The 27,737-nt window shown below is 39.6% G+C and overlaps 1 protein-coding gene across 1 annotated transcript; it reads left to right on the top strand.

Moving 5' to 3' along the window:
* Positions 1-796: 796 nt before the first annotated feature.
* Positions 797-27,693, top strand: LOC113447296 (transmembrane protease serine 12-like). The gene is made up of 5 exons (XM_026717395.2): positions 797-903; positions 1,758-1,959; positions 8,084-8,349; positions 11,656-11,798; positions 27,291-27,693. The coding sequence occupies exons 1-5, from the start codon at positions 801-803 to the stop codon at positions 27,525-27,527; spliced, it is 951 nt and encodes a 316-aa protein (XP_026573180.2). The 5' UTR covers positions 797-800; the 3' UTR covers positions 27,528-27,693.
* Positions 27,694-27,737: the final 44 nt, after the last annotated feature.

Genomic DNA, 27,737 nt, shown 5'->3' on the forward strand with positions numbered 1-27,737 from the left:
AGGAGTGCACAATATTACACTGTAACAATGGCATCTTTTATACTGGATATGAAAATGAGCCCAAATTCATAGTGAGGCAAATCAAGCATACATCAGAGTGTATCAGCTTTTGAATTTTGTGGAGTAATGTCCTGTTTCCCTGGCCCTCAACACCAGAAACAATGTCATGGAAAACTGCAAGCTTGTACATAATTTTAGCACCTGGGGTTGATCTAATAAAACTGCTTACCCACAGGGCTTAGGTGCCATTCATGTAAAGTGGAAATACAATATTTTGAGAAGGTTAACTGTACTGTCTAGGTAAATGAAGTTAAAACACACAGAAAATATATAACACAAAACACAGAATCCAAGAAATATCTCTAGGAATATATTCAGTAATCTCCAGATTACACGAGGAAGCTGCCCATGACATTCCCACCATAATCCATAATGGATCTCACAGGGGTGACCTCAAAAATGTTTCAAGATCTAAGGCTGCATCCCCATTACTTTGGAAGGAAAGCAAGTGGAGCCTGCCAATCAGCGTGAGAATAGCCGAAGGGGCCGTTATATGGTGGTGAGGAGAGCCCGGAATCCCCTGGTTCAGCCAGCGGTTATTTCAGTCGGGTGGGTTCAGCGACCGCTTGGAAGGAAAATCCCCACCTTCTCCCGCTCGGTGGCCGTGCCTCGATTTGCGCCGGAGCAGCGACTTAGCGAAGCGACTTCCCGCGAGGAGTGTCTTGGCTCTCCTGTCAGCGGCCCTCGCCTCAAGTAAAACGCGTGCGAAGTTGGGCGCCATTTTTCTCCCTGGATGGACTATGAGCCGCAACTTTTGCCCCACCGCCTTTTCCTTCTGGGCTTCGCTTTTGTTGTTCAGGGAAGTCGCGCCCAAAGCCCTGTCCTCCCAGAATCTTTCTGACGGTGAGCCTTGGGTCTTGGCCCATCTTCGAAGGGCGTTGAGCTCGGCGGTTGATCGCCACCGTGCTGCTCAGGACGGGATAGCCTGACAGATCTCGGCGGTTGATCGCCACCGTGCTGCTCAAGACGGGATAGCCTGACAGATCGAAATTAATTGGGGAGGGGGTGTTTCTGTGCTGGGATCTACTCGAAAATAGTTATAATTTACCTGTTCCCAGCTCTTGGGGAAATGTCGGTAATTACGCCATCGTAACTGGAGTGGGAAGCTCAGAAATAAAGCAATTAAAGATTCGGGACTATGGGTAGTAACAGAAGAAAGAACGCTGAGGCCAAGGTTGTTTGTAATTTACATGCTAAATTATGTCTGACGCGTTATCAGTTCTAAAATTGGTCATAACTGAATGCAATTTGGGATCATTGTTTAGATTTTGTGCCTCATTTACCCATGTATTGAAACACGGGTAAAAGATCCTATACCTGATGGAATTAAGTTCGAATATTTATGTGATAGGTAGTTTTGTTTTCAGCTACATTTCACCATTCCCCCTGTTGATTCTGGTGTATTTTTTGTGTGCAACACACTCAACCATAAATTAACTACAGAGGCTGTCCAGATACAAGTAGGCCAAGATAAAATTGGCTAGTAAATATATATGGTTTAGAGTAGAGTCATACAACCTAAATGGGAGTGATTCAGTTTCTCAAATCTTTCACTCTTGATTCATTTCTTATAGAAAGTGGTTTTGTTAAATACTGCTTTAACTACTTTATACTGCTTTAACTACTGTTAAATACTGCTTAGTTGCTACATGAATGCCGTTTCTTACATGGCTAACTTATTTTTCTTTGATTTCTAGTATGTGGAACAAGGCCTCTTATGAAAAATACAGCAACAGGAACTCGAATTGTAGGTGGACATGATGCTATGCTAGGAGCATGGCCTTGGCAAGTTAGTCTTCAAGTTTATGCAATTGGTCTAGGATATGTCCATATATGTGGTGGATCTTTAATTAATAAAATCATAGTGTTGACAGCAGCACACTGCATTAAAATGTCAGAGTATGTATCTTTCCATTCTAATACTTTTTCTTCAATTTGGGTGTGATAAATCTACTGACCAAAGAAGTATGGACCAAATATTATATAATTATGTATGAAAAACGGAGATTTAACATTTCTTTCCTAGCTTATACAGAATTGAGTTTTGAAGCAGGTGTACCTTCATACTACTTGTCAAGGATCTAATAAAGGAGAATATTTGTCAAGGATCACACAGATAGAGTGTAGAGGGAATTTTGGTGCTTTCAACAGATTTGTTTAATTATTTGATCTGAAGCTTTTTCATATCCAATCCTAGAGTAATAAAAGACTCATATTCAGAGCTACCAGGACCAAACCTAATTATTTTAATGATAAATACTTGTGTGCAAGAATAAGAGAAGAGGAAAATATTTTTAATTGTTATGAGCCATTTCCCATTATTTTACAATAATACTTACCTCTGCTTTAGCATATATTATATTCAATTTTTAAATTTTTCTGTTTCCTACAACTACTTTATTATTCCATGATTTAACTTACCAGTTTTATATGGCTCATCCAATTTCTCCATTTAAAACATCTGGTTCTCAGTTCCTTTAGCATCTCTGGTGGACAGCAATGAAAGGAAGAAATCTGCTTACTCGGACCCTTAGATCATCAAGCAAACATCTTTATTACACAGTAGCCAAACATGACTTTTGGAAGCTGAATCACTAATATGCCTCCTTCACTGTTACAAGTTGAAGATAATAAATATTTCTAAGATTAGCAGCCTTTATTAATTTGATTTTTTTTGAATTTGTTCATTTTCTTTTTTAAATAATCTAAATCAGTGACCATCACCTTATGTTGTTAAATGATCACCTCCTCTCAAAAAGGTAAATATGTATATGTCCCAATAGCTTGCACACCCTCTCCAAGCTGTCTGTTCTTTCCTCCCCACCCTCTTGTATCTTCTCATCCTATAGCAGTCACATGCATGCCAGCTTTCTTGCAAACTGCCTGGAACTTGCAACTTCCTGCTGGGTTCCCACTGACTTTGTTGGAAATTAGCAGGAAAATGTGAGGAGGTGTTCACTTAACGTCCCAGGATATTCACTTAACAATGACATTGGGGACTGTAGGAATTTCTGTCTAACGCAGTCACATGATGTTACAGTTTGACTGCATCAATTAACAATGGAAATTCCAATTGTCATCATAACTTGAGGACTATTTGTATTACATTTCTGCTGTTGTGTGGCTTACCATTCTTGCAAAACAAACTTACCAACAATGAAATCTCATGTATTCTACCAGCACATTTGTGACTATATTAGTGAAACTATTTTTTCTAGCTACCCTTTTTTGCTTCCTATATCTTTTCCACAGACTACCTCCAGTTTTCTTTTCCATTTACTCTTACTAGCCATACCCTTCCAATCCTTTTAGACTACATGTGAACTGAATTCAGTGAATTAATTACACCTGCCAACAAGTCTCTAGGGGAGTGTAAACACTGAGCTCAAGCTCCTTCCTTTGCTGCTAATCTTCTTATGTCTAAATAATGTCTAATAATACTTCGCTGTTCTTAGTATTTTGCCTTATTTCCCAATATATTGAAACATCAAACATTTATAAAGAAAAATGTACAAATAAAAATTATTTTAAAAATTATGTTACAATTAGCTGCCATCTTATGAGTCCCAAACATTAAAGGATCTCATTGTATTATCTTCTCATAAGTAGTATCAGTTGTTTAAACATTTCAGTTGGTTCTCTATTAATTCTTCCTGAAATATTTATGTTTATTAGATAATTCATTCTTTATTTTTGAGGGTCAAGAAACAATATCTCTTCCTTGTTGAAATAATTGAAAGGAAACCCCACCCCCCTTTTCTATCTTATTCCTCTTTTTAATAATAATGGCAGAGCTGGTATCTTGAAATGTAACACTTGATTTCCATTCCAGTTTATTCTTTTTAGTCCATGGGCTTTTTGCTGAATTTTCTGTTTCTACCTGATTTTTTTTAATGAATATATTATCTCTTGGCTTTTGCAGTTGATTGAATTTAAGATAAGAATCTCTATCAGCACATTGCATTTGAAAACTTTAAATCTGATCACTTATTATTTAAGTTTTAAATATCCAATTAAATTAGCCCTTTCTGCATTTCCCGTGATTCCTATCAATTCTCAGAAAATATCATCTGTGATAAATCTGTGTATAGCCAAATCTAGTTAGTGTCAGTAACATTTTCTGGACCTTTCTCATAACTAAACTCATTTCCCATAATGACAGCATATAGTTTGTTAGCTATTTGGGGATCTTTAAATCTTGAGAAGACAAACCTTTTAGTTGTGTATTTGTTCAAACATGGCAAATCCTTTCAAATCCAAATGTCTCATTTATCCAATTTCTTGTTTAAATTTCTTAATTGTATTTCCTATTAAATCATCCTCAAGGCTTCTTGAGCAGCACTCAGCCTTCAGACCACTGACAGGGATTTTCATTCTCTGTCATCTCTTTTTCACTGCCAGAATGGGATGTCGTTTGAGTCATCTTAGTGATCTATGTAAGACTTAATTCTTCACCATTTCAGGGATTACCTTTCTTAAGACATTTTTACTGTTAATATGGCCAATTAATCAAATATTAATAAAACATAAATGACAAAAATTATCAAAAATCGGGCTGTGAGAAGAGCAATAGGCTCACCATGCTGTCTTCTCCACTCACTTCTCCGCCATTGTTTTCCAAATCTGATGGATGGATCCAGGCCTACATACACAGGTGGGATTCAGCCTGTTTTCACTGATTCTCCAGAACTGTTAGTTAATTGCTTATGCAATTCGGTGAACCGGTTAAAAATAAAGTGCAAGGGAAGTTTTTTTTTCCTCTCTCGCCTCAGTTAATAGGTCCAGACAGACAGCCAAGAACCACTTAACAATTGCAGCTGGAATGCAGCCATACATGCTGAATCAAGTCAATAAACAACAGAAACTGACAGGATTAGGGCAGGAAAACCCATCAATCACCCATCTAGGGATGGGATTAACTTCTTCCCTTCTGGAAGGACAAGATTATACAAATTTTCATTATAAAGAATATTAAGTAACATTTCTGTGATCAGCTGATTTTCCCTGGAGTTCCCCAAGACCTTTTATAGCTGCTGCAGTATTGGCTGCTACTTGTTTCTTCCTGGGGGAAAAGACACAGGAGGCGATAATGATGCAACTTGATCATACAGGCTGTGAATGTAATGCCTGTGTGGTCCAGCCAGCTGTATTGCTTCTGCTGTGAAGCACCCAATTCGGAACATAGACATAGAATATTAGAGTTGGAAGGGTTAATGGCTTTTGGCAGCATTCAGTTAGCTTGAGCTGCTGCTCTTAGTTTCCCTCTCAGCTGCTGCATTTGCTTTAGGGTTGACTTTTTTTTTAAAGGGGAAATGGCTGTTTTAAGTTTTCTGCATTGTTTTAGTAGTTCCTGGCACTGTCCTTTTGGGGTGTACTTCCCTCACTCTTTTTGAAAGCTTCTAGTGATGGAGCACCTACAACTTCTGAAGGCAAGCTATTCCATTGGTTGATTCGTCTCACAGTTAAGAAATTTCTCCTTCTTCCCAGGTTGCTTCTCTCTTTGGGTAGTTTCCATCCATTGTTTCTTGTTATGCCTTTTGGAGCTTTGGAAAATAGATTGACTCCCTCTTTTTTGTAGGAGCCCCTCAAATTTCCTGACAGAACAATTAATCAGTGGAACAACTTGCCTCCAGAAGTTGTAAATGCTCTAACACTGGAAATTTTTAAAAAGAGATTGGATAATCATTTGTCTGAAGTGGTATAGGGTTTCCTGCCTAAGCAGGGGGTTGGACTAAAAGGTACCTCCAAGGTCCTTTCCAACTCTGTTATTCTATTCTAAATATTGGAACAGTGCTATTTTATTGTGAATTGGACTAAGGAGAAATTTCCTAAGGGTGAGACCAATCAAGTTGGCCATGCCCACCCAGTCACATGACCCATTTCCCACAGAATCTTTGTGGGAGCCACAAAACTTGGGGAGGTGTGGCTCGGGGGGGGGGTGTCATGTGACTGGGTGGGGGTGACATTGAGTTGGCCATGCCTACCCACTCACATGACTGCCCAGCCATGCCAACCTAGCCATGCCCACAGAACCAGTAGTAAAAAAAATTGAATCCTACCACTGCCTACATATATACATTATTTTTCAGCTAGCTGAAAGATGCATGGATAACACTGTTTCAACAGTTGGAAGGATTTTTGGCAGCACCTTAACCAAGCCCCTGCTGAGTGCAAAATCCACTGGAGAATCTTTGGTGGATAACCATCTGGCCTCTGCTTGAAAATCTCTAAAAAAGAAAAACTTACAGATGTGGCAGCTTGTTCTAGTAGCTGATGGCTTGTAGACTTAAGAAATGCTCAAATCATTTTTCTGTAGGTTAAGCATTTAGATCCTGTAGCTGTTCATCATAGGGCTTGGTTTCCAGACCTTTCACCATATTGGTGGCCTTCTTCTGAATTTATTTCAATTTGTCTGTGGCCTTTTGGAACAGAGTATTCCAGTATTCCAGATAAATTCTCAGAACAGTAGAGTGAAGTAAATGCTGTCAATGATCTAAAGTCTGTTCCAAGGTATCATTTGCTTCTTTAGAGAATCACACCACTAGTTTAGGATTAACTTGTGGTCCATGAGGACACTCAAAGTTGCTTTTATGTGTATTATTTATTTTTAGATTTAAACAGAGAAATAGGTATTTCACAAAAGACAAAATGATGTCCAGAGAAATACAGACAGGAAAAAAAAACACCTGCCTATTCCACCTACAGACAAACCATATACCCCAGCACACCAGAACAAAAGCACAATGTATAACAAGATGGGAGGGGATAAAGAACACATCTCACTCTCTATTCCCAATCATTTTACCTATCACCATTACTTCTGATACAGGATTTTCCCTGCCAGCCTAAGCTTATCTTTCTTCTGGGTATCCAGGCATGTTTCAAACATTTTGTACAGCCAAATATATTAGAGTTCAAAGACACTTTGATCTTAAAAATGTATTGAAGTTTGTTCTTTACTTTGCAATATATCAGCCTAAAATTTAAATTTAAAATACTGGAAAGGACACTAGCATTACTTGTAAATAGTTGTGACATTTCAGAAACTGATTAAACCTGGTCTATGGCCAGGTTAATGATTTGATTAGTTTTGATATAGAAACTGAATAAAATTGAAACTTTTATATTACTTTTACAATCTACAGCGCTCCAGCATCGCTGATACTCATACATACACACACACACATACACACACACATATCTACATCTTTTTTCATAAATTACCTTTATATTTAATCTTTACTTCTGTTTTCTAACCATCTATACCATGTGTCCCAGACCAAATAAAATTCCGTTTCCCCTCTTTCTTTTAATTCTAATGTTAGTTTGTCCATCTCCACACAATCCAACACCTTTTTTATCATCATTCTCTCAGAGGGCGTGCTGTCCTGTTTCCAGTTTTGCGCCTATGCAATTCTGGCTGCAGTCATTATGTACAATATAATACATTGAATTTTCTTGTTATGGTTTCCTCTTATTATCCCTAGTAGAAATAGTTCGGGTTTTATCTCAGTTCGTTGACTCGTGATTTCCTCTAGCCATTTTCTTATTTTGGTCCACTACTTCCTAGCTTCCGGACAAGACCACCACATATGAAAAAAATGTACCTTGGTTGTGTTTGCATTTCCAACATTCTGCAGATCTATTTGGAAACATTTTTGCCATAGATTGGAAAATACTTTCATTGGCTATAAATAATGCTGAGTATATTCTACCATCAGAGAGACATATGTAGATTTTCTATAAGCATCTGAGCAGTAGTTACTATGGGAAGCAGGATACTTAATTGAGTGAAGTGATAGTATATATGTATGTATAAAGAAAGAATTTTTTTTATTGGTGTTTCTGTCATTTTCTGCAGTGATCCTTGTTTTAGCCACATAATTCAATTTTAATCTGTACTGAGTGATTTATTGTTCATGCTGAATGGAATAAAATAAACCAATGTCCATGTCATAGAAGTTATAAAATAGCAATGTATAATAAGAGCAATAATCCCTATAGAAGTTTTGTTCTGTCATAGGAACCCAGCCATTTGGAGGGCTGTAATTGGCTTGCATAATCTTAATGAAGATAACTCTCATACAATAAAACGTCGGATTAAAGCTATCAATATACATCCTAATTATATGGCAGACACACATGACAATGATATTGCATTGATAATATTAGTCAGATCTATCAAATTCAATGACTATGTTCACCCGATCTGCTTACCTGCCACAAATCTTTTGAAAAATCAACAGTATCCCTGTTACATATCTGGATGGGGTAAAACAAAAGAAAAAGGTACTTTTCTATTATTTCTGTGACGTTTATATAAAGACAATGTACAAACATCAGATTAAAAATTACTGTGCAACAAAAACGATCAGTTAAAACTAACAATATATAATAAGAGTAAACATGTCCCACTGTATTCATAATAGTTTTTTGATTCTCTTTTAAAGTGTTAAGAATATTAAGTTTTAGCAAATGTTTTTGCTGTTACTATATACTATTCATGGCATTTCACATGTTTGTAAGAAAACTAGGCTTGATTTATATTTCAGAGAATGCTGAAAATCTTGGATAATGAAATTAGGTTTTTACAAATATAGGGCACAAAAGGGCTATTTTCATTTTGCCACTGGGCCTCTATCTAAAAGGTCACCAATCTGGATTTATATGCAAGCCACTAAACATGTAGAAGCAACTTTTGTTTTCTAACCAATTTTTCATCCTTTCCCTAAATGTTGCACAAGATGATTTGCAGTAAAAGGAAAGGACAGAGAAGAACTCTCAGCAGATTGGATTTGGAGGATATTCCCTCTGCCTGAACTAAAAAGGCCCTTCAATTTCAGTTTTAACTCCTGTGACTTACAATTAAAATCATGCAGTTTTCTTTGCAGCACTAGAGGAATAGTTTGGCATTGCTTGTTTTTTAGGCCAGCTCAATAACTACTACAGGTAAGCCCTTGGTTAATTTGTTCAGTAACTGTTTGAAGTTGAAGTTACAATGGTGCTGAACAAATATTACAATTTGTTCTAAAGGTTCTGGCTGTCCCAGCACTCCCATAGTCATGATTGCAATCTTAATGCTTGGCAACTGGCTTGCACTTAAGAGGGTTGCAACTGTTCACTCCTCATTCTCTCTTCCACCCAGCAGCAGCCAGTTACCTGCCTGACAGCCTACCTGCTGGCTTCCCACTAACTTTAGTTGTTGGAAGCCAGCAGGAAATGACAAGGAGTCAAAATTACATGTTGACTTAATCCACGATCCTGGTTTAATAGCTGTAAGAGGAACTGATGAGATTGCTGTGTAAGTGATGTGGTCATGTGCTGGATTGCTTAGTGATGGAAATTCCGGACCCAATTGCCTTTGTATCTTTAGAACTACAGGATTTGTATACCAAACTGACTCTCATTAGGTTAACTAGTGCTTCCATCTCCTCAAGTGCTCTACAAATTACAGCTTACTAAATTCAGCATCCTCTCTCATATAGGATTTTGCAATAGGTGACATAGTGAGAGCTTCAGCAAATGACAACATGTGGATACCCAAATGAAAGGTTTTCAAAGACTAATACTTGTGCTGTAGGCTAGAGTGGGAAATTAAAAGATGTCTTAAGAAGAAGGAAGTAAGAAACTACTTTTGTACTGTTGCCAAGAAAATTGTGTGGACATCAGGAGTCAAACTCAACTTGAAGACTTTACCTAGACATGGTGAGGTTAGCTGCATACAGTTACATTGAAACCAAATTGATAGCCTAATTGCACTCTTAAAATATGAAATGGTTCTTACATCTTTTCTGGGCGCTGAACTCTGAAAGATCGCCCTTCTCATTCAGATCATTGTAGTGATCAGTAGCAGCTCTTCTTACTGCTAGATGAGGTCACTTGCCTGTTAAGAATACATTCAGTTCTGCTCCTGACCTTACTAATAAGATATGAGCAACCTGAGCAGATGTATGATCCACAAAACATTTGCTTTTTTAATCTTACAAACAAAAAAGGACTGCCTATTTAGAATGTTGATGAATCTGGCTACTTCTACCTTCCATTTGAAACTAAAAAACAACCATCAAAAGATTGCAGTAGTGTTTAGCCTGCTAAAGATTAAATGTAAGGTTTGCTACCCAAGCAAAGTACCTTCAGCACCAAGAATAGCACACTTTGTCATCTTTATAATTTGCAGCATTTCTGTTAAAATGATAGGCAAATATAGTATGGTGTAGCTAAATTAATGATTCTAAACATTTTGTTTAATTACACCCTTTCCCCTTAGTTTTCCATTCATACCTTCTCCCCATCCATCAGGCATCCATCCATTCTGCAACAAATAAACATGTTTGATCATAATTACTTTTGTTAACTCTCTCAACCCAACTTAATTTTTCTCGGTATAATTTGTCTGGCTTTTGTAGAGTTTATTGGACCCATATACTGAAAGCTGTTTGGTCCTCAACTTTGAGAGGGCAAATAACACTGAAACTAATTTATGATAAAAAATCTAGCAGCTATCATCACCACACATATAAAACTGCCTCTGAAATTTCAGAAATATTTTAGTAAAAAACCCACCAAAATAGAGGAAGTAGGAGTTTCACTAATTTAGCAGACACCAGCATTTTTTAAACTTTATTTTTTAACAATTTTAAACTTTAAGGGGCAATTGGTTTGAAAGAATACAGGTATACAATCTTAGTTTGATTTCAAAGTTTTGGATACAGCTATTACAGTATTAGATCTTGGTTCTTTTTTCTGCATCTATCAGAAGAAAGAATTACCTTGAGAAATCCTTAAAATTAAAGTGATATCTTCCTCATCAGGATTAGAATTTTACATGAAATAAATCCCACTATAATTTAAGCTTCATTGCATATAATTAATAGCTAGTTAATATTTAATTCTTTATTTAATTGTCTTAATTATCTTACTGATCCACTCTTTAGATAACTCTGCCTACTACTTCAGGATTGAAGCAGATATTAAAATTACTTGCCAAGCCCAATTAAAATTTAGACACCTTTTCATATATATCACTGTTGGATGCCTTGATTTTTTTGTAAAACTAACACTGTATGCCTTGATTTTTTTGTAAAAGTAAAGGCAGGAGTCAAATAAATGAATAAACATACTTAATGTCATAATAACTACAAGAATAAAATAAATCTTAAAAATCTAGCCTAAAGCACTGGGGTGTAATTAGACCCTGGTTTTACTGATTCTTATTTCGTCTTTTTGAACGCAACCACATTGACTATACAAGTAAGATTGAGCACAAAATTGAAGTAATAAAAATAAATCCTACACCATTACAAACTAATGACAAAAGGACAACAAAGCCTTTAAGATGTAACAATTCATGAGAATAGAAATAAAAGGAACAAAAATCTTAACCCTTGTTCTGTACAATCTTGGGTTCTATTTGGGATGCCAAATAAAATTAAACCCAACTCCAAAATATTAGAATTAATCTTGAAGATTATTTTGACCAGCAGTATACTTTCCAGAGTGTTAAGTATAATGTAAGCTTGGTAAAGAAAGACTTAGTTGTCTTAAATAGTGACCGATTTGTTTCACAATGTCATGATATGTTATATTTTTTTACAGGTGAAAACAACTTAATATTGCAAGAAGCTCAAGTAGATATTATTCCACAGAAAATGTGCAATAAACTCAGCTGGTATGGTGGAACAATTACATTGAATATGATCTGTGCTGGCTTTCTAGATGGAGGTGTTGATAGCTGCCAGGTAAAAGAAGATAATTTCAGGTTAGATTATGTTGACAAAGCTTGCTGTGCTGGTGCTTGGATAATATAGCCTGTTATTTCCTTACTGCATATTTCCTTACTATCTAGGCTCCTGATTTGAAGCAGATTTTCTGACATTTTATCAAAGAGAAGAGAAACAGACCTTGCCCTCATGTTACCAATCTAAAAAATATACAAATGAAGGGAAGATGAGGCAATCGTTTATTCAAAGTAGAAATAATATGCTAGTGTTCATACTAGGAAGACCAGACTTGTTTTTGGAGTTCTTCCTTGAATAGTTGTTTGTGATATTTATTCCTTTGGCTAAAGGAGGGGGCGAAAATTAATTTCGTTGATGAATGGAATCAAAATAAGCTGACCTTCTGTTTTCCAGTTCCAGGACAGAACCACTGAGTTCTTTATGCGATAAAGTGGCCGAGCAAGTTTCCAGCTTTTATTCTTTTCCTATCTCTCCAACCAAAATGAAGACTTATGACCAAGATTACCTAGATGTATGTCAGAGTAGCAACAGAAAAAAAAGTTATCATTTCAAGCACAAAAATTATTATTGGAAATTATACATTTCTAAGTGATATCTCGATTAATTGATCCATTGGGATAGCTCCATCTTATATCAGTAGACATAGCCAAATGTCTGTTATTTCCAAGGAAAGTGGTATCCTTATTACTTAGACTTCATCTGTGTACTAATAGCACAGAATCTTAAGGTTTGGACTAGATGACCAACTAGGTCCCTTCCAACTCTGTTAATCTGTATCTGTCTTTTTTGGATTAGTTTGGAGACTAGGTAGATTGGTGTTTCTTAAACTTTTTGATCTCAGGACATCTCACTTTTCATTAATTCTTTCATTTTGGTACCTTCAAATCCCTTTTTGATCCTGACACCTACCTAGACAACTATTTCCTTGGTTTTTTTCAGAAGTGGTTTACCATTGTCTGCTTCCTAAGGCTGAGAGAGTGACTGGCTCAAAGGTACCCATCTGGCTTTGTGCCTAAAGGAGATCTAGAACTCAGTCTTGCAGTTTCTAGCTTGTTGCCTTAAACACTACACCTAACTAGGTTTCTTTAAAAATTATGGAGAACTCCAAAAGAGCTGTTGTTTGTACAGTTTTATTTATTGATATTTGTGATATTGATAAAATTGACACTTTTGTAGAACATATATTGCATCATGTAAAAATAGCTGTATTAAACCGTTAAATATTCCAATAAATACTAACACTCCCAACTAAATTCATAGAATCAAAAATAACTTAGATTGGGCAACATGTTGGAAGATTTGATGACTATTAAGAAGAAATAAAAAGAGAAATGTGGTTTTATTACCAAAGAATTGATAGAAAAATGGTTTGGCCAGAAAAAAAAATTGGGGCCAATGTTTTCCAAATTGGCAAAGGACTCTGTCTTCTCAACCCATGAAAATTACAGAAACCATAGAGTTCTTTTAGATGATTACCCATTTTATAGACAGCCACTTCAGCAGTTTAGAATTAACCTCTAGTTCTATGAAATCTGAGCAGAAACTTGGTTGTTCTCCCAGGCCTTAGGATGGGATGGTTATGGGATCCCTCTAGGACTAGGTCAATTTCATTGTATTTAGTCTTCCTGTTGCCTTTCCCTCTTTGTATCTGTGTGTTGTTTTCTTTTTAATTTAAGCCATATAAATAATTAAGGAATCAATCTGTTTCAAAATGGAGTTAAACAAATAAAATAGTGTCATCTTCATATTGGATATTTTTAGTGTTTCTGCCTTCTGTTTTGATTTTAACTGTCATCTTTCAATCTAGCCATTCTTAAAATATATTCATTTGATATGTTCAACAGATATGGGAACAACATGTCCTTGCATCACTCAATTCTGAATCACTCATTCTCTAAATTTGTTTCTTACAGTAGCTTCTTGTCACTGTAAAACTTCCTGAGAAAACATAACCAGATGTTTTCCGTTGTGGTGGAGATGGCATCCAGGATTGGGTTGTCAGTTGCTGCTAGCTGATTGGACTGAGTCTGTCAGATCTGTGAGGACACTTCCCTGTAACTAAGGGTCCCCAGAAATTGACTCAGTCAAGCAGCTAAGACGATGTGTATTTGATTGCTGCACAGTAATTGACTTTAAATACAGAAATTATAGCTAAAACTAATCCTGCATTCTATCGAGGTTACAGCCGGCCCAGTCTACTAGTTAAGCGGCTGTCAAAGGAACGATTGGTTGGGGCTTCGGTCCGGTTCGGCTGGGAATGGGTCGGCTGAGGGCCGATCTGCATCAGTAAGATGTATCTCCACAGCGGTGTGACAGAGCAAACCTCCACACTGTTACCATGATAAGTTTGGGAGGGCTTGTGGCGGTTTCAAACAGCCGCCTCAGAAGCCTTTAAATTACCATGGCAGCGTTTTTAAAGGGAATGTGAAACCAGCTGTCCTTCTAGATTGCAATTTGACAGGTTTCCGATCTTGCCCTGGTTTAACTGTTCTGGTGGGCATTTTGTGTCCTCATATCCATAGGCAGCAAGCCCCTAAGGCAGTTAGGTTACCTGTTATTATAGAAAATGGTGGACTCAACAGAAAATGCCGGCCGTGCGAACGGGAGAGCAGAGGAAACAGCTTGCAGGTTATTACGCTCTCTCAGCCCTACAATGCAAAATGCTTCAACATCATGTGAAGCCCCCAAGCCAAAAGACAAAGCTGCAGGGGCACAAAGGAGCTCCAAGGCAACAGAGCGGGATGAGTGTTGCAGGGACGGAATTAAACAGGCTGTGGGCTAAGGGACAACAAGAAGCAGCCCCAAAAAGCCCAGAACAGTGCCTAACAGCACGATGACAGATTCCCGCCAAAATGAGGAGTGGCCATTGGAGAGAAGAGCCAGGTCTCTTCAGTCTGACAGGAGGCAGTTGCAAGAAACAGCCACTGGGGGAGCTGAAGAGCAGTGTCTTTTACAAGATCCTTTTGACATTTCTGAAGGAAGGAATTTTTTCTTTGTCTGCCCAGCAACTGAGCAATTGACAGCACCTGCCCAGAGACCCAAAGTGGCCCCAGAGGCTACTTTCACACCCACTGCTGCGGGGCTCCATCCAGCCTGAAATACAAATCAACGTGCAGGCTGTGTTAGCTGAGGCAGCGTATTAGCTGCCTTTAAAGTAAATCTGTCGATCACCTTCTGTGGCTTCATGTTCCTCCTCAAAACATAGCATGAGACAAAGGTCCCATTTTGAGGATGATCTATCTATGTATTCAGAGGCTGATTCTTATGCTCCTTCTCAGAGTGGCCACTCTAACCCATCTGACATGGGGGAATCAGACAGATAGAGATTTTTCTGATGATGAAGGCCTGGATTCTGAACAGCCTATAATTCAGGGTTTTTCCAACCTGCCCTGTTTAAATCGCTCCTCTTCAAAACAAAAAATCCCACAGGGCAAGGTAGGGCTCTGGCTCTACTGGAGCCAGCAGATGCATCTGAAGACTCCAACAACCCACTCTTGAGAAGACCATAACTCCTGATGTTATCCCCTCACCAAGGATATTTACTACTGTGATCCAAAGGCAATAGTCTTCTGGGTCAGGACCAAGCCCATCTTAACTTGATAGGAAGTTGTTCAGTGTGGGAGCACTTTTCCAGAGCATTGGAAATGCCCACAGTAGATGCCCCTGTAGTTGCCCTGTAGTCTAATTCTTAGATATCTGTGAGCCTGAAGACTCATTGAGAGCTGAAGAGAAGTGGGCAGAACAAACACTGCAAAAGACCTATCAATCAGGAGCCTAGGGGGTGAAGGCCTCCACTGCAGAATCATTTTTCAACAGAGCATCTCTTATCTGGCTGTGTGAACTGTAGGAAAGAATTCCAGCTGGCGATGTGAGATCTTATCAACACATCAATAAACTCTTGACAACTGTTGAGTTCTCTGCTGATGGCACAGGTTCGCTTCAAAGGGGATAGGATCATCTGGCTTCTGACCTTCTGCTCTGGCTCAGGCAATGGCAGGCAGACATGAGGCATAAATTGAAGTTGGCCACTGCCCCCTTCTAGGGGCATAAATTATTTGGAGAAGCCCTGCACAACATTCTGGTGGGCTCCAAAGACAAGGAGAAGATTTTACCTTCCAGGTCAAGAAGGGGTGACCTGGCATCCGCTCGATGCCTTATTTTTGTTGTCCCTCCTTCAGGGTGATGGAAGCTGGAGTGGGGTTTGCTAGATCCCAGAGACCTTTCATCCCCAGACAGGAACAACAGCAGGGCCGGACAGGTAGAAACTACCAGTACCAGAACAAGCAGCCCTTTCAAGAGGGAGGGGGTCATCCCTTCCAACACCCTAGAAAAATCTTCTGTCACACCTCCCATTGGGGGATGTCTGGCTTTGTTTGCCAGGCCTTGGGAGGAAGTAACCACAGATTCCTGGGTCCCGGAGATGATCTGATTGGGCCTGTTTTAGAATTCCTTTCCATACCCCTGAGGTTTTTCATTTGTTGCCCTGTTTCTAGGAACAGGGAGAAAAGGGTTCTCATGGAAACAGCTATCCAGCACCTGCTGGAAATCTATGCTATCCAGCCGGTGCCTGAGGACCAACAGGGGATGGGGTTTTATTCCATCCTGCTTGTCATACCAAAGGCCTCAAGGGGATGAAGGGCAATTCTAGATCTGAAGCATCTAAACCGCCGACTAAGATACCAGTGGTTCAAGATGCATTCTCCCCAGTCTATTCTGGATGGAATTAGGGAAAGGGACTTCCTCATCTCTATAGATTTAACAGAAGCCTATCTTCATGTCCCTATATTACCTACCCATAGGCAATTCCTCAGATTCTTCTATAATGGCAGACATTTTCAGTACAGGGCTTTGCCCCCTTTGGTCTTTCGTCCAGAACATTCACGAAACAGTTAGCAGCTCACCTTTAGGGCCCAGTGATATCTGGATAACATCCTTGTCCAATCCTCTTCTGCATCACAAGCAGAGGAGGACTTGGGGATTACTATCTAGGTGCTCCAGGAGCAGGGTTTTTTCTGTCAACAAGTCCAAAAGCCATTTCAATCCCACCAACAGCTTACTCCATCTGGGAGCCATAATTGATAATCATGGCATGCAAGATTTTCTTGTCCCAGGAGCATCAGGAAACTATAAGGGAATTAATTATTCTAGTGAAATCTAAGCACAGAGTCCCCCTGGCTATGCTTTCAAGGCTCCTAGACAAGATGATTTCACGTATTAATATAGTGCCCTGGGCATACTTGCATACCAGGGCTCTACAATGGTTTCTTCTATCTTATCAAAGGGCAGGCAGGAGTTGTTCTCATTCCCAAGTCAGGAAACCTCCGGAAGTTATCAAGTCCTTTAGGTGGTGGTTATCAAAGGCACTTTCCTTAGGAAACTGATTCAAGGAACCTAACTGAATGGTTCTGACCATTGATGCTAGCCTTTACAGCTGGGGAGCCATTCTCCAATCCAGGGACAGTGGTCCCATGCCAATTTGGACCATAACATCAATTGGTTAGAACTCAAGGCAGTCCATCTGGCCCTGAGGAAATTCCAAAACATAGTAGCAAACAGGGACATCCTGGTCTTAACTGACAATGTGACCACTAAGGCACATGTAAATCGCCAAAGAGGAACACATTCTAGACCCCTGATGCTAGAGGCAGAAAAACTGTGCCTCTGGGCAGAAAAACATGTCTTGCTCAGAGCTTAACATATTGCAGGAGTATCCAATGTTGAAGCAGACTGGCTCAGCAGAGCCACTATAGACCACGCAGAGTGGTGTTTGCACCTCACTTTATTTCAGGAGCTGTTGGAGCGCTTCAGATGATCAGCTGTAGACCTCTAGGTTTCTCAGGACAATGCACAACTCCCAAGATTCTTCTCCAGGTTTGCGATTCCGGGGACAGAGGGGATGGATGCCTTACACAGCCCTTGACCTCAAGGACTCCTCTTTGCCTTTCCTCCACTGCCCCTGATCCCAAGGGTGATACAAAAATTATTGGGGGAAAGGGTGGAGCTCATACTTGTTGTCCCTCATTGGCCCAGATGGTCATGGTTGCCAACATGGTAAGCCTATTGATGACCAGCCCTTGGAGGATGCCAGCGGAGAGAGTATCCCTCAGTCAGGGACCCTTGTTACATCCGGAATCCCAGTGGCTTCAGTTAACTGGAGATTGACCGGGGATCTCTGATCTGGGACCATTACTCCTTCAAGGTGATTCAAACCATTCAGGCTTCCAGGAGGCCTTCCACCAATCGCTTTTACAACGCTACCTGGAAGGTTTTCTGTGAATGGTGCTCACAATATGGGTTGGATCCTATAGAGGCCTTGGTCGCACAGGTGCTGGACTTTCTTCAAGAAGGACTTGACAAAGGCCTGTCACCCAACACGTTAGGATGGCAGGTGGTGGCCTTCTGTACTTTCTTTAGGGGGCTCAGAATCCCTATCCAGACATCCTTCAATTCACACATTTCTTAAAGGAGCTACAAATCTGCGGCCTTCAGTGGTTCATTGATACCCCACATGGGACCTCTAAAGTACTGCATTTGCTGACTGAGGCTCCATTTGAACCACTGAGGTCTACTTCTGTGCAATTTTTATCTTGCAAGGTGGTCTCCCTGGTAGCCATCACCTCAGCCAGATGGATTTCGGACTTGGCTGCCTTATCTGTAAGGAAGGACCTCTGTATTTTTCACCCCAACCAAGTTGTTTTGAGATTGGACCCTTTGTTCGTGCCAAAGGTGAACTCATGGTTCCATAGGGCCCAGAAACTTATATTACCTGATTTCTGACCTAAACCTGTCCATACATTAGAAAAGAGATGGCATACTCTGGACGTTCAGAGGACCCTTCGTATATACATTAAACAAACTTCTTCCTTCAGGAAGTCTGAATCCCTCTATATCATTTCAACCTTCTACCATGTGTTGCAAGGTCACTCCAACGACTGTGGGTAGATGGATCAGAATGTGCATCTCCAAAGCCTACCAATCCTAGGGATAACAGTCCATTCAACAAGAAGTGCAACCACATCAGCGGCGTGGGTCACTCAGGCCTCTAGAAGAGGTTTGCAGGGAGGCAACTTGGATTTTGCCTTCTCCGTTTATCAAACACTATAAGCTGGATTCCTTTGCATCTTCAGAGGCAGCCTTTGGATGGAGAGTTCTTCAAAAAGTCCACCCTTAATAAGGGATTCAGACCAAACTAGGCCCGCCTGTAGAACAGCCAACTTTGGTATGTCCCAATACTGGATACTATCTACTACAATGGAGAAGGGTCATTGGTTCTTACCTGAGATGACCTTTTTGGGTGAAGATAGCATCCAGCCCCACCCTGATGGAGGTCCATTCCGAATCCAGTGGAGCACGACAGCAACAAGAAAACACGTCAGTCTGTCACTATTCCTTTGCTAATTTCTGGAGACCCTTAGTAACAGGGGAGTGTCCTCACAGATCTGATAGACTCAGTCCAATCAGCTAGCAGCAACTGAGAACCCAATCCTGGATACTATCTCTACCCAGAGGGAAAAGTCATCTCAGGTAAGATCCAATGACCCTTCTGGGACTGAATTTATCTTAGTAGATTCCCCACACTAGTTTAATCAATAGTTATTAACAGTAGTTATTAACAATAGTTATAATCAATAGTTATTAATAGTCAATGAACAAAGTTAACCTGCTTATACTTTCTTGCTCTCTTATTATCCTTCCGATACCCGTCTGGATTCACTTTCTCTCCTTCTGAAACCTGTTCATTTGAGTTGCGTACCGGTCTGAGTCCTGTTGCTGCCTAGATGCTTCAGCCATATTGCCTCCCCTATAATCCATCAGAGCAAGGAGGCAGTTACCTGTCATGTGATATGGCTATTAAATTGTTATGCGGAATATTCAAGGACTTTAAGGTTACTAAAACCAAGGAGATTAGAATGAAGGGAAAGAAGATTAAAAGAAGAAGGTAAAAATACCTTAATGCCGATTGGCAGAGCTTGAGGGTGTTTCTGGAATTTGAGTCTCTTGTTCAAAAAGCAAATGTAGCCATGATTAGGAATATCTGCATAAATTCTTCTTGTATATCAGCTGTACTTTTTCCTAAATTGGAAGGTCCTTCTCACAGTCATTTGTAGAATATGTGGTATCAGATTTGACAAGTAAAACTAAAACAAGTTTGACAAGTAAAACTAAACATATATATGTATATGTATGTGTTATATTACTCCGAGAAGCACAAAGCCAAAGACACAAGCCTGAAGATGACGAATGAGATTTCGTTGAAACGTCGCCAAGATACTTCCAATTTTACGCGGGAGAAAACCCGAATAACCAAAGATCTATGTGTGTGTGTGTATATACATACATATATATATTATAATTTAAGATAATTTATTATCTGTGATGTCACAGTAGTTAGAATGCAGTATTTCAGACTAATCCTGCCACAGGAGTTTGATACTAACAGCTCAGATTTAACAGATAATCAGAGTTGGAAGGGACCTTGTAGGTCATCTAGTCCAACCCCCCGCCCAAGCAGGAGACCCTACATCATTTCTGACAAATGACAGTCCAATCTCTTCTTGAAAGTCTCAAGTGATGGCACTCCCACAACTTCCGAGGGCAAGCTGTTCCATTGGTTGATAGTTCTCACTGTCAGAAAGTTTCTCCTTATTTCCAGGTTAAACCTCTCCTTGTTCAGTTTCCATCCATTATTCCTTGTCTGGCCTACAGGCACTTTAGAAAATAGCTTGAACCCTTCCTCTCTGTGGCAGCCCCTCAAATATTGGAAGACTGCTATCATGTCTCCCCTGGTCCTTCTCTTTACTAGACTAGCCAAGCCCAGTTCCTGCAGCTGTTTGTTGTATGTTTTAGCCTCCAGTTCCCTAATCATCCTGATTGCTCTTCTCTGTACTATTTCTATAGTCTCAACATCTTTTTTATAATGTGGTGACCAAAACTGGATGCAGTACTCTAGGTGTAGTCTTACTAAGGCTTTATAGAGTGATATTAGTACTTCCCTTGATCTTGACTGTATCCCTCTGTTAATACAACTTAGGATTGCATTAGCTTTTCTGGCTGCTGCTGCACACTGCTGGCTCATATTTAGCTGGTTGTCCACTAAGACTCCAAGATCCCTCTCACTGTTACTGCTATTGAGCCTGGTTTCACCCAGTCTATATGTGTATTTTTGGTTTTTCTTGCCTAAGTGTAGGACTTTACTTTTCTCTAGATTGAATTTCATTTTGTTAGATACGGCCCAGTGTTCTAGTCTGTAAAGATCCATCTGGATCTTGAGCGTATCTTGGGTGTTCGCTATTCTTGCCAGCTTAGTATCATCTGGGCATCATTAGTATCAGGTCAGGGCGACAACGGAGGTTCATATGGTTGGTGTTGGTTTTGGCGAGTGAATTTATAGTGTAAATGAATTTACGTTTGCTTGATTCATTTTTGCAAATGACCCTGCAGAAGCATGGGGCCACAGAGCCATCTCTGTTTTTGAGGTCTCGGCCAATGCAGGAAATGTCAAGTATTTCATCAGGGGAGATGGTTGATGCTTGATAATCACTGATGATGTTTTGGACAGTTTTGTGATGTCATCATTATCATTGATGTCCTCTAGACCAACTAAGATGGCGTTTGGACGTTTCCGTTCATGCTCAACAGCTTCTCTGATGAGGATTGGGATGTCATTATTGGTCTGGCTTATGTTTTTTTGTGGATAGGGTTGTGGTTGTTGGGTAGAGATGTGGTTTGTAGCTATTGGATGTTCAGGTTTTTGCGTTGTGTCTTTTTCTTCAAGGTTGGATAATCTTTCTTTTAAGGTGTCCAGGGATGCTACTATGGTGTCAAGGGATGTTATTCGTGCTTCAATGGTATCAACTCTTTCCAACAGATCCAGTTTGGGTTTGCATGATTTGCAGAGATATGGAAACTCATTGGATGATTCTAGGTATTGAATCATTTGCTCGGGTAATCCCAAGCAGTCATGATGAGTGTATTTGTTACATAGAGAACATTTGATGGCTTTTCATTATCCTTTAGAGTTTTGTAGCATTTAACGCATGTGCAGGTGTCTTGGGGTTCATTGGTGGGGATTACTTTCTCTTTAGGTTGTGGTTTGGCATTGGATTTTTTTCTTGGCATGGTAAGATGGTACATTGATTAAATTAATTAATGGAACAATTTTGGGCAATCAATATAGCCAATATCACACCAATCAATCAATTGCAGTAATCTCTTTAGTCAAATAATTTTCCTATGCAACAATCAGCCTAATCAATTAATTACACTAATCACTAATCAATTTATTACACTAATCATTAATCACACTGTTCAATTAAATTCAGTAAATCACTGATTTTACTAATCAATTAAATTACATGAATCTTGATCTTTTAAACTAATCAGTAATCACACTATTTGCACTAAACACTCTAATCACACTAATCAATTAAAACAATAAATCAATTAAACCATTAATGAAATATTTTATAGAAATTGATTATCTAATCATTGATATAGGTGATGAAGTAGAAAAGTTGTAAGTTTTGAGGTAATGAATTAATCAGTCTTTGATTAAAGTAATGAGGTAGTATTGAGAGTCTGCAAAGAAAGTGTTAATTGTTTTACTAGCAGCTATGATTTACTGGGTGGGAGGAATTTATTGCTCTGATTGCTGCTGCTATTACTCTGTAAACAATAGGCTGTAACAAGATATTCAAAGCACACTGGATTTTTGAAAGAGAGCAAAACTTGCTGAATTAAAACACTTTAACTACAATCAATATGTCTCTGAATAAGATTGTTTTCCAGTAGTTTCCTAAAGTTCTTCAAGTTGAGAAGTAGTAAAAATACAGTCCAGAAATTTGGGTTAACCAATCCAATCGGTCCAATCCAATCTACTTCTAGTTGCAATATCTTTTTTTTTTAACTAAATCTGATAGTCACTCCAGATCATTAATCACAGCTATTTTCCTCCTTTGAGTCCCACTTTTCAAGGAAAATTCCACTGCAAAAATTGGAGTGATTCTTACCAAGACTAAGCATGCTGATACAAGATCTTTCTTTTTCACTTCTGTCTCAGCTGCCTTCCTGGCTTCGATTTAGCCATGCTGGCAGTTCTCTTTTTAGTTCGGATGGAGGGGTTTTCTTTGGGTCAGTCGAGGAGACTCTCCTCTCCTTGCGACCATCGAAGCATTCCTCTGCCTTTATCACCTGTCCAGGGTCTTTCGGCTCCTAAGAGCCTCAGGGCTTTCTCCTCCTTCCTTGTTTCTCCCTGCCAGCTGTCCGATGTGGCTCCGGGGAAACTGTGTGGCGGATATTAATGGAAATACGTTGTCTGGCGTGGAAGATACTTCTATCAGCTGTGTGAGGGATTTAAATGAAGGTATGTTGTTTGTACTCTGCTTGGTCCAAGTGATCCAGTTCAAGAGCTCCACCAGTGTGGTTAATAGGGCTCGATGGAAAGAGCTTCACTTCTCTGGGGAAGGAAAGGAGGGCTCCGGATCAGTTAGCAGGAGCTCCACCAGCATTATTAGGGCTCCACGGCTTCAGAATCTAGCATTTTGGGGCTTGTTTTGGGGGCTCTGGTTTACTCACGGTTACTGGTGCAGGCAGCAGCTTTAAAAGTGATTTCTGGTACAGGTGGTGGCTTTATAGGGAGATAGTGCTCCAGGAGCGAGAGCCTCACCTTCCTAGTTGGGCGCCACCATTTTTTGGGGAGCCAAAAGTTCTAGGAATCCAATCTACTCATTGGTTCTTCACTGGTTTGGCTTTTGCAGACCTATCTCCAGTTCTCTATCTTGGGAGGTTCAGATGTAGAGTCTGCATTGTATTGGCAACTAATAAAGCATTCACTTTCAAATATGTGCTAATCTATCTCATACATTATTGTGTTTACAGAATAAAAATACAGAAATGGTTTGCTATTACCTTGCTCTGGGGTAGATACTAAAAGTTCTTTAAAGGGATAGCTACCCTCACACCTGCAAAATCCTCTTTTAACTCATACCCATTGAAACTTGCTCTTTATTTTCCCACTCTCTTTTCTACCTTATTAGCATGGGTAAGTCTTGTTAGGAATGATAGTCACCTAACAGTTGGGTTGGAAATATATAAACCAGGATAGTAATGTAATACTATATCTTTAAGAGAGTGCTGTAATTATGATTGGCTGAGGTTCCTCCAACGGCTATAAGATGGAGCCAGAAACCTGGTTTCTTTCTCCTTGCATTTCCTGTTTTGTTGTATTGCCTGATCGTCGTTCTACTTCGGATTGCTGTGAGTCTTGCAACTGTTAAACTCTGTTTATGATACTTGACTTTGTTTTTGGATTATCCCTGGACTGATACTGCTTTAACTGTGTATGATTTGGACTGTTTGTTGGACTTTGTTTACCCGTTTACTGGAAGTAAAACATACATTTTACTATTCAGTGTATCTGTATGCTGGTCATGTGTTATTCAACATCACTCTCACTACGTTTCCCTGAGTGCACTCATTCTCCTAACAGGGAATACCTCAACAAGTCTCCCATTAAATTGTATTCCCAGGATCAGTGGAGTCCTATGCTACACCCATGTAAAGATGGGAATTCCGATTAGACATAAAACCACATAAATGTTTTTTCTGGAGATGCAGTATTCAGCAAAGACATGCTACAGACAAAACCTTTTTTAATATAATAATTCAGGAATTATATTACAGTCATGATTATTTTTTCTATATACTGATTTTACAGTACGGAATTGAAGAATGAGAATAATCATCCCCTCAGGGAAAATGTAAAAGACACTTAGCTCAGTCAACTGATTTGCAAAAAAACATGAAGTCAGTGAGAAGCCGTTTTTATATATTATGCTAAGAAAATACATGGATGTGTCCATGTGAGTCATCAGGGGTGGATGAATTAAAAGTGAATTAATATAAGAAGAGGGCTATCCTGAAAGATTAGTAAAATCAAAATACTACCTGTATTCAGAACTCCTGAAAAATCCTGAATTTTCTGAGTCTATTGTTAGTTTTATTTTTTCATCATTATCAATTATTGAAAAATGAAATTGACTTAATACCTTAACATAATTTGCTTACCTGCCAGGTTATAATTTACTTTTCCAAGATCAAATAAACCCCAACTTTGCAGGATGTGAAACAATAGTTATGCTTTGATTTAATTTATTCCTGAACAATTTGTTTTACAGAATACAACAAGCTTTATAAGAAAATTAGAATTTATTTTGTTTCTATTCTGTGTATTTGGACAATTGACCTGTCTCCAAAATAGACAATTTGAAAATAAAGGGTAAAGTGATTTGTCTTCATTAGCTACATATAAAATGCTTTCTTATGATAGCTAAAACTGGATGTTAGATTATGTACTCTTAGATACATAGTTTGATTTTTGGTCAAGCCTACTAAGCAAGAAATGATTTTCCAAGAAATGATATATAATTATTCGTGTATTACCAAACTACACTGCTCAAAAAAATAAAGGGAACACAAAAATAAGATATCCTAGATCTGAATGAATGAAATATTCTTATTAAATACATTGTTCATTACATAGTTGAATGTGCTGACAACAAAATCACACAAAAATTATCAATGGAAATCAAATTTAGCAACCCATGGAGGTCTGGATTTGGAGTTACACTCAAAATTAAAGTGGAAAAAAACACTACAGACTGATCCAACTTTGATGTAATGTCCTCAAAGCAAGTCAAAATGAGGCTCAGTAGTATGTGTGGCCTCCACGTGCCTGTATGACCTCCCTACAATGCCTGGGCATGCTCCTGATGAGGTGGCGGATGGTCTCCTGAGGGATCTCCTCCCACACCTGCACTAAAGCATCCCCCAACTCCTGGACAGTCTGTGGTGCAATGTGGCATTGGTGGATGGAGCAAGACATGATGTCCCAGATGTGCTCAATTGGATTCAGGTCTGGGGAACGGGCGGGCTAGTCCATAGCATCAATGCCTTCGTCTTGCAGGAACTGCTGACACACTATAGCCACATGAGGTCTAGCATTGTCGTGCATTAGGAGGAACCCAGGGCCGACCGCACCAGCATATGGTCTCACAAGGGGTCTGAGGATCTCATCTCGGTACCTAATGGCAGTCAGGCTACCTCAGGCGAGCACACGGAGGGCTGTGCGGGCCCCTAAAGAAATGCCACCCCACACCATTACTGACCCACTGCCAAACCGGTCATGCTGGAGGATGTTGCAGGGAAGTAGAACGTTCTCCACAGCGTCTCCAGAACCTGTCACGTCTGTCACATGTGCTCATTGTGAACCTGCTTTCATCTGTGAAGAGCACAGGGTGCCAGTGGTGAATTTGCCAATCTTGGTGTTTTCTGGCAAATGCCAAACGCCCTGCATGGTGTTGGGCTGTAAGCACAACCACCACCTGTGGATGTCGGGCCCTCATACCACCCTCATGGAGTCTGTTTCTGACCGTTTGAGCAGCCACATGCACATTTGTGGCCTGCTGGAGGTCATTTTGCAGGACTCTGGCAGTGCTCCTCCTGTCCCTCCTTGCACAAAGGCAGAGGTAGCGGTCCTGATGCTGGGTTGTTGCCCTCCTACGGCCTCCTCCACATCTGATGTACTGGCCTGTCTCCTGGTAGCGCCTCCATGCTCTGGATGCTATGCTGACAGATACAGCAAAACTTCTTGCTACAGCTCGCATTGATGTGCCATCCTGGATGAGCTGCACTACCTAAGCCACTTGTGGGTTATAGACTCCGTCTCATGCTATCACTAGAGCACGGGTGTCAAACTCGAGGCCCGGGGGCCAGATCCGGCCCGCAGGGTGCTTCGATCTAGCCCATGGGCCTGCCCTGGAAACAGCGAAGGACAAGCCTGAGATGCCTCTGCCAGTGAAAATAGATTCCTGAGCTGTGTTTTTGCTGGCAGAGGGTAGCAGGAAGCCACAGCAGCTGAAAACGGTGCTCGGGAGCCCATTTTCGGTGGCAGAGTCTCGGCCCAACACAGGTACCCCCAACACGAGTGATATTGAGCTGGCCACACACCTCCGAAGACAAACACAACCCTGTTGTGGCCCTCAAGGAAATCGAGTTTGACACCCCTGCACTAGAGTGATAGCACCGCCAGCATTCAAAAGTGACCAAACCATCAGCCAGAAAACATAGGAACTGAGAATTGATCTGTGGTCACCACCTGCAGAACCACTCCTTTATTGGGGATGTCTTACTAACTGCCTATGCTTTCCACCTGTTGTCTATTCCATTTGCACAACAGCATGTGAAATTGATTGTCAATCAGTGTTGCTACCTAAATAGACAATTTGATTTCACAGAAGTGTGATTGACTTGGAGTTACATTGTGTTGTTTAAATGTTCCCTTTATTTTTTTGAACAGTGTAGATTAAGATTGTTCAGATTTTCCAGATTTATTTTTCCTAGAAAACAGTATTTTCTTTTGACAATTGATAATTTGTTGCTTCCTACAAATAAAATATATATATTGAAACACATTATGTGCTTTTCCTGTTCCAGGGAGACAGTGGTGGTCCTCTGACATGCTACCTTCCAACCACTACAAAGTTTTATTTGATAGGAATTACCAGCTTTGGCTATGGTTGTGGTCGTCCAAGATATCCAGGAGTTTATGTTAGGACAATTAATTATCTAAATTGGATAAACAAGTATTTAAAGAGTAAAATTATAACACTGGAACTTCATTGCCTCTTGATCTTTTTAATTGTGTGGTGGACAGTCTTCCATATTCTGTAAAATGGCAGCTTCCTTCTACTATATGCAGTAACTTTGTATTGCTTTTTAAATGTTTTTGGTTTGTGGGAACAGTATCATTATCAACATTTGATTTTTAAAAATGCCCATACAATTTAATTCTATTTACATTCAAATAATGATCTATAAGTTTAATGATAACAATACCTTTCCAAACACATTAAATATGAAAATTAAACCAGTTTTTAAATA

This window comes from Pseudonaja textilis, chromosome 2 (assembly GCF_049901715.1).
Source record: "Pseudonaja textilis isolate UNSWEBS1 chromosome 2, rPseTex1.2, whole genome shotgun sequence".
NCBI lineage: Eukaryota > Metazoa > Chordata > Lepidosauria > Squamata > Elapidae > Pseudonaja > Pseudonaja textilis.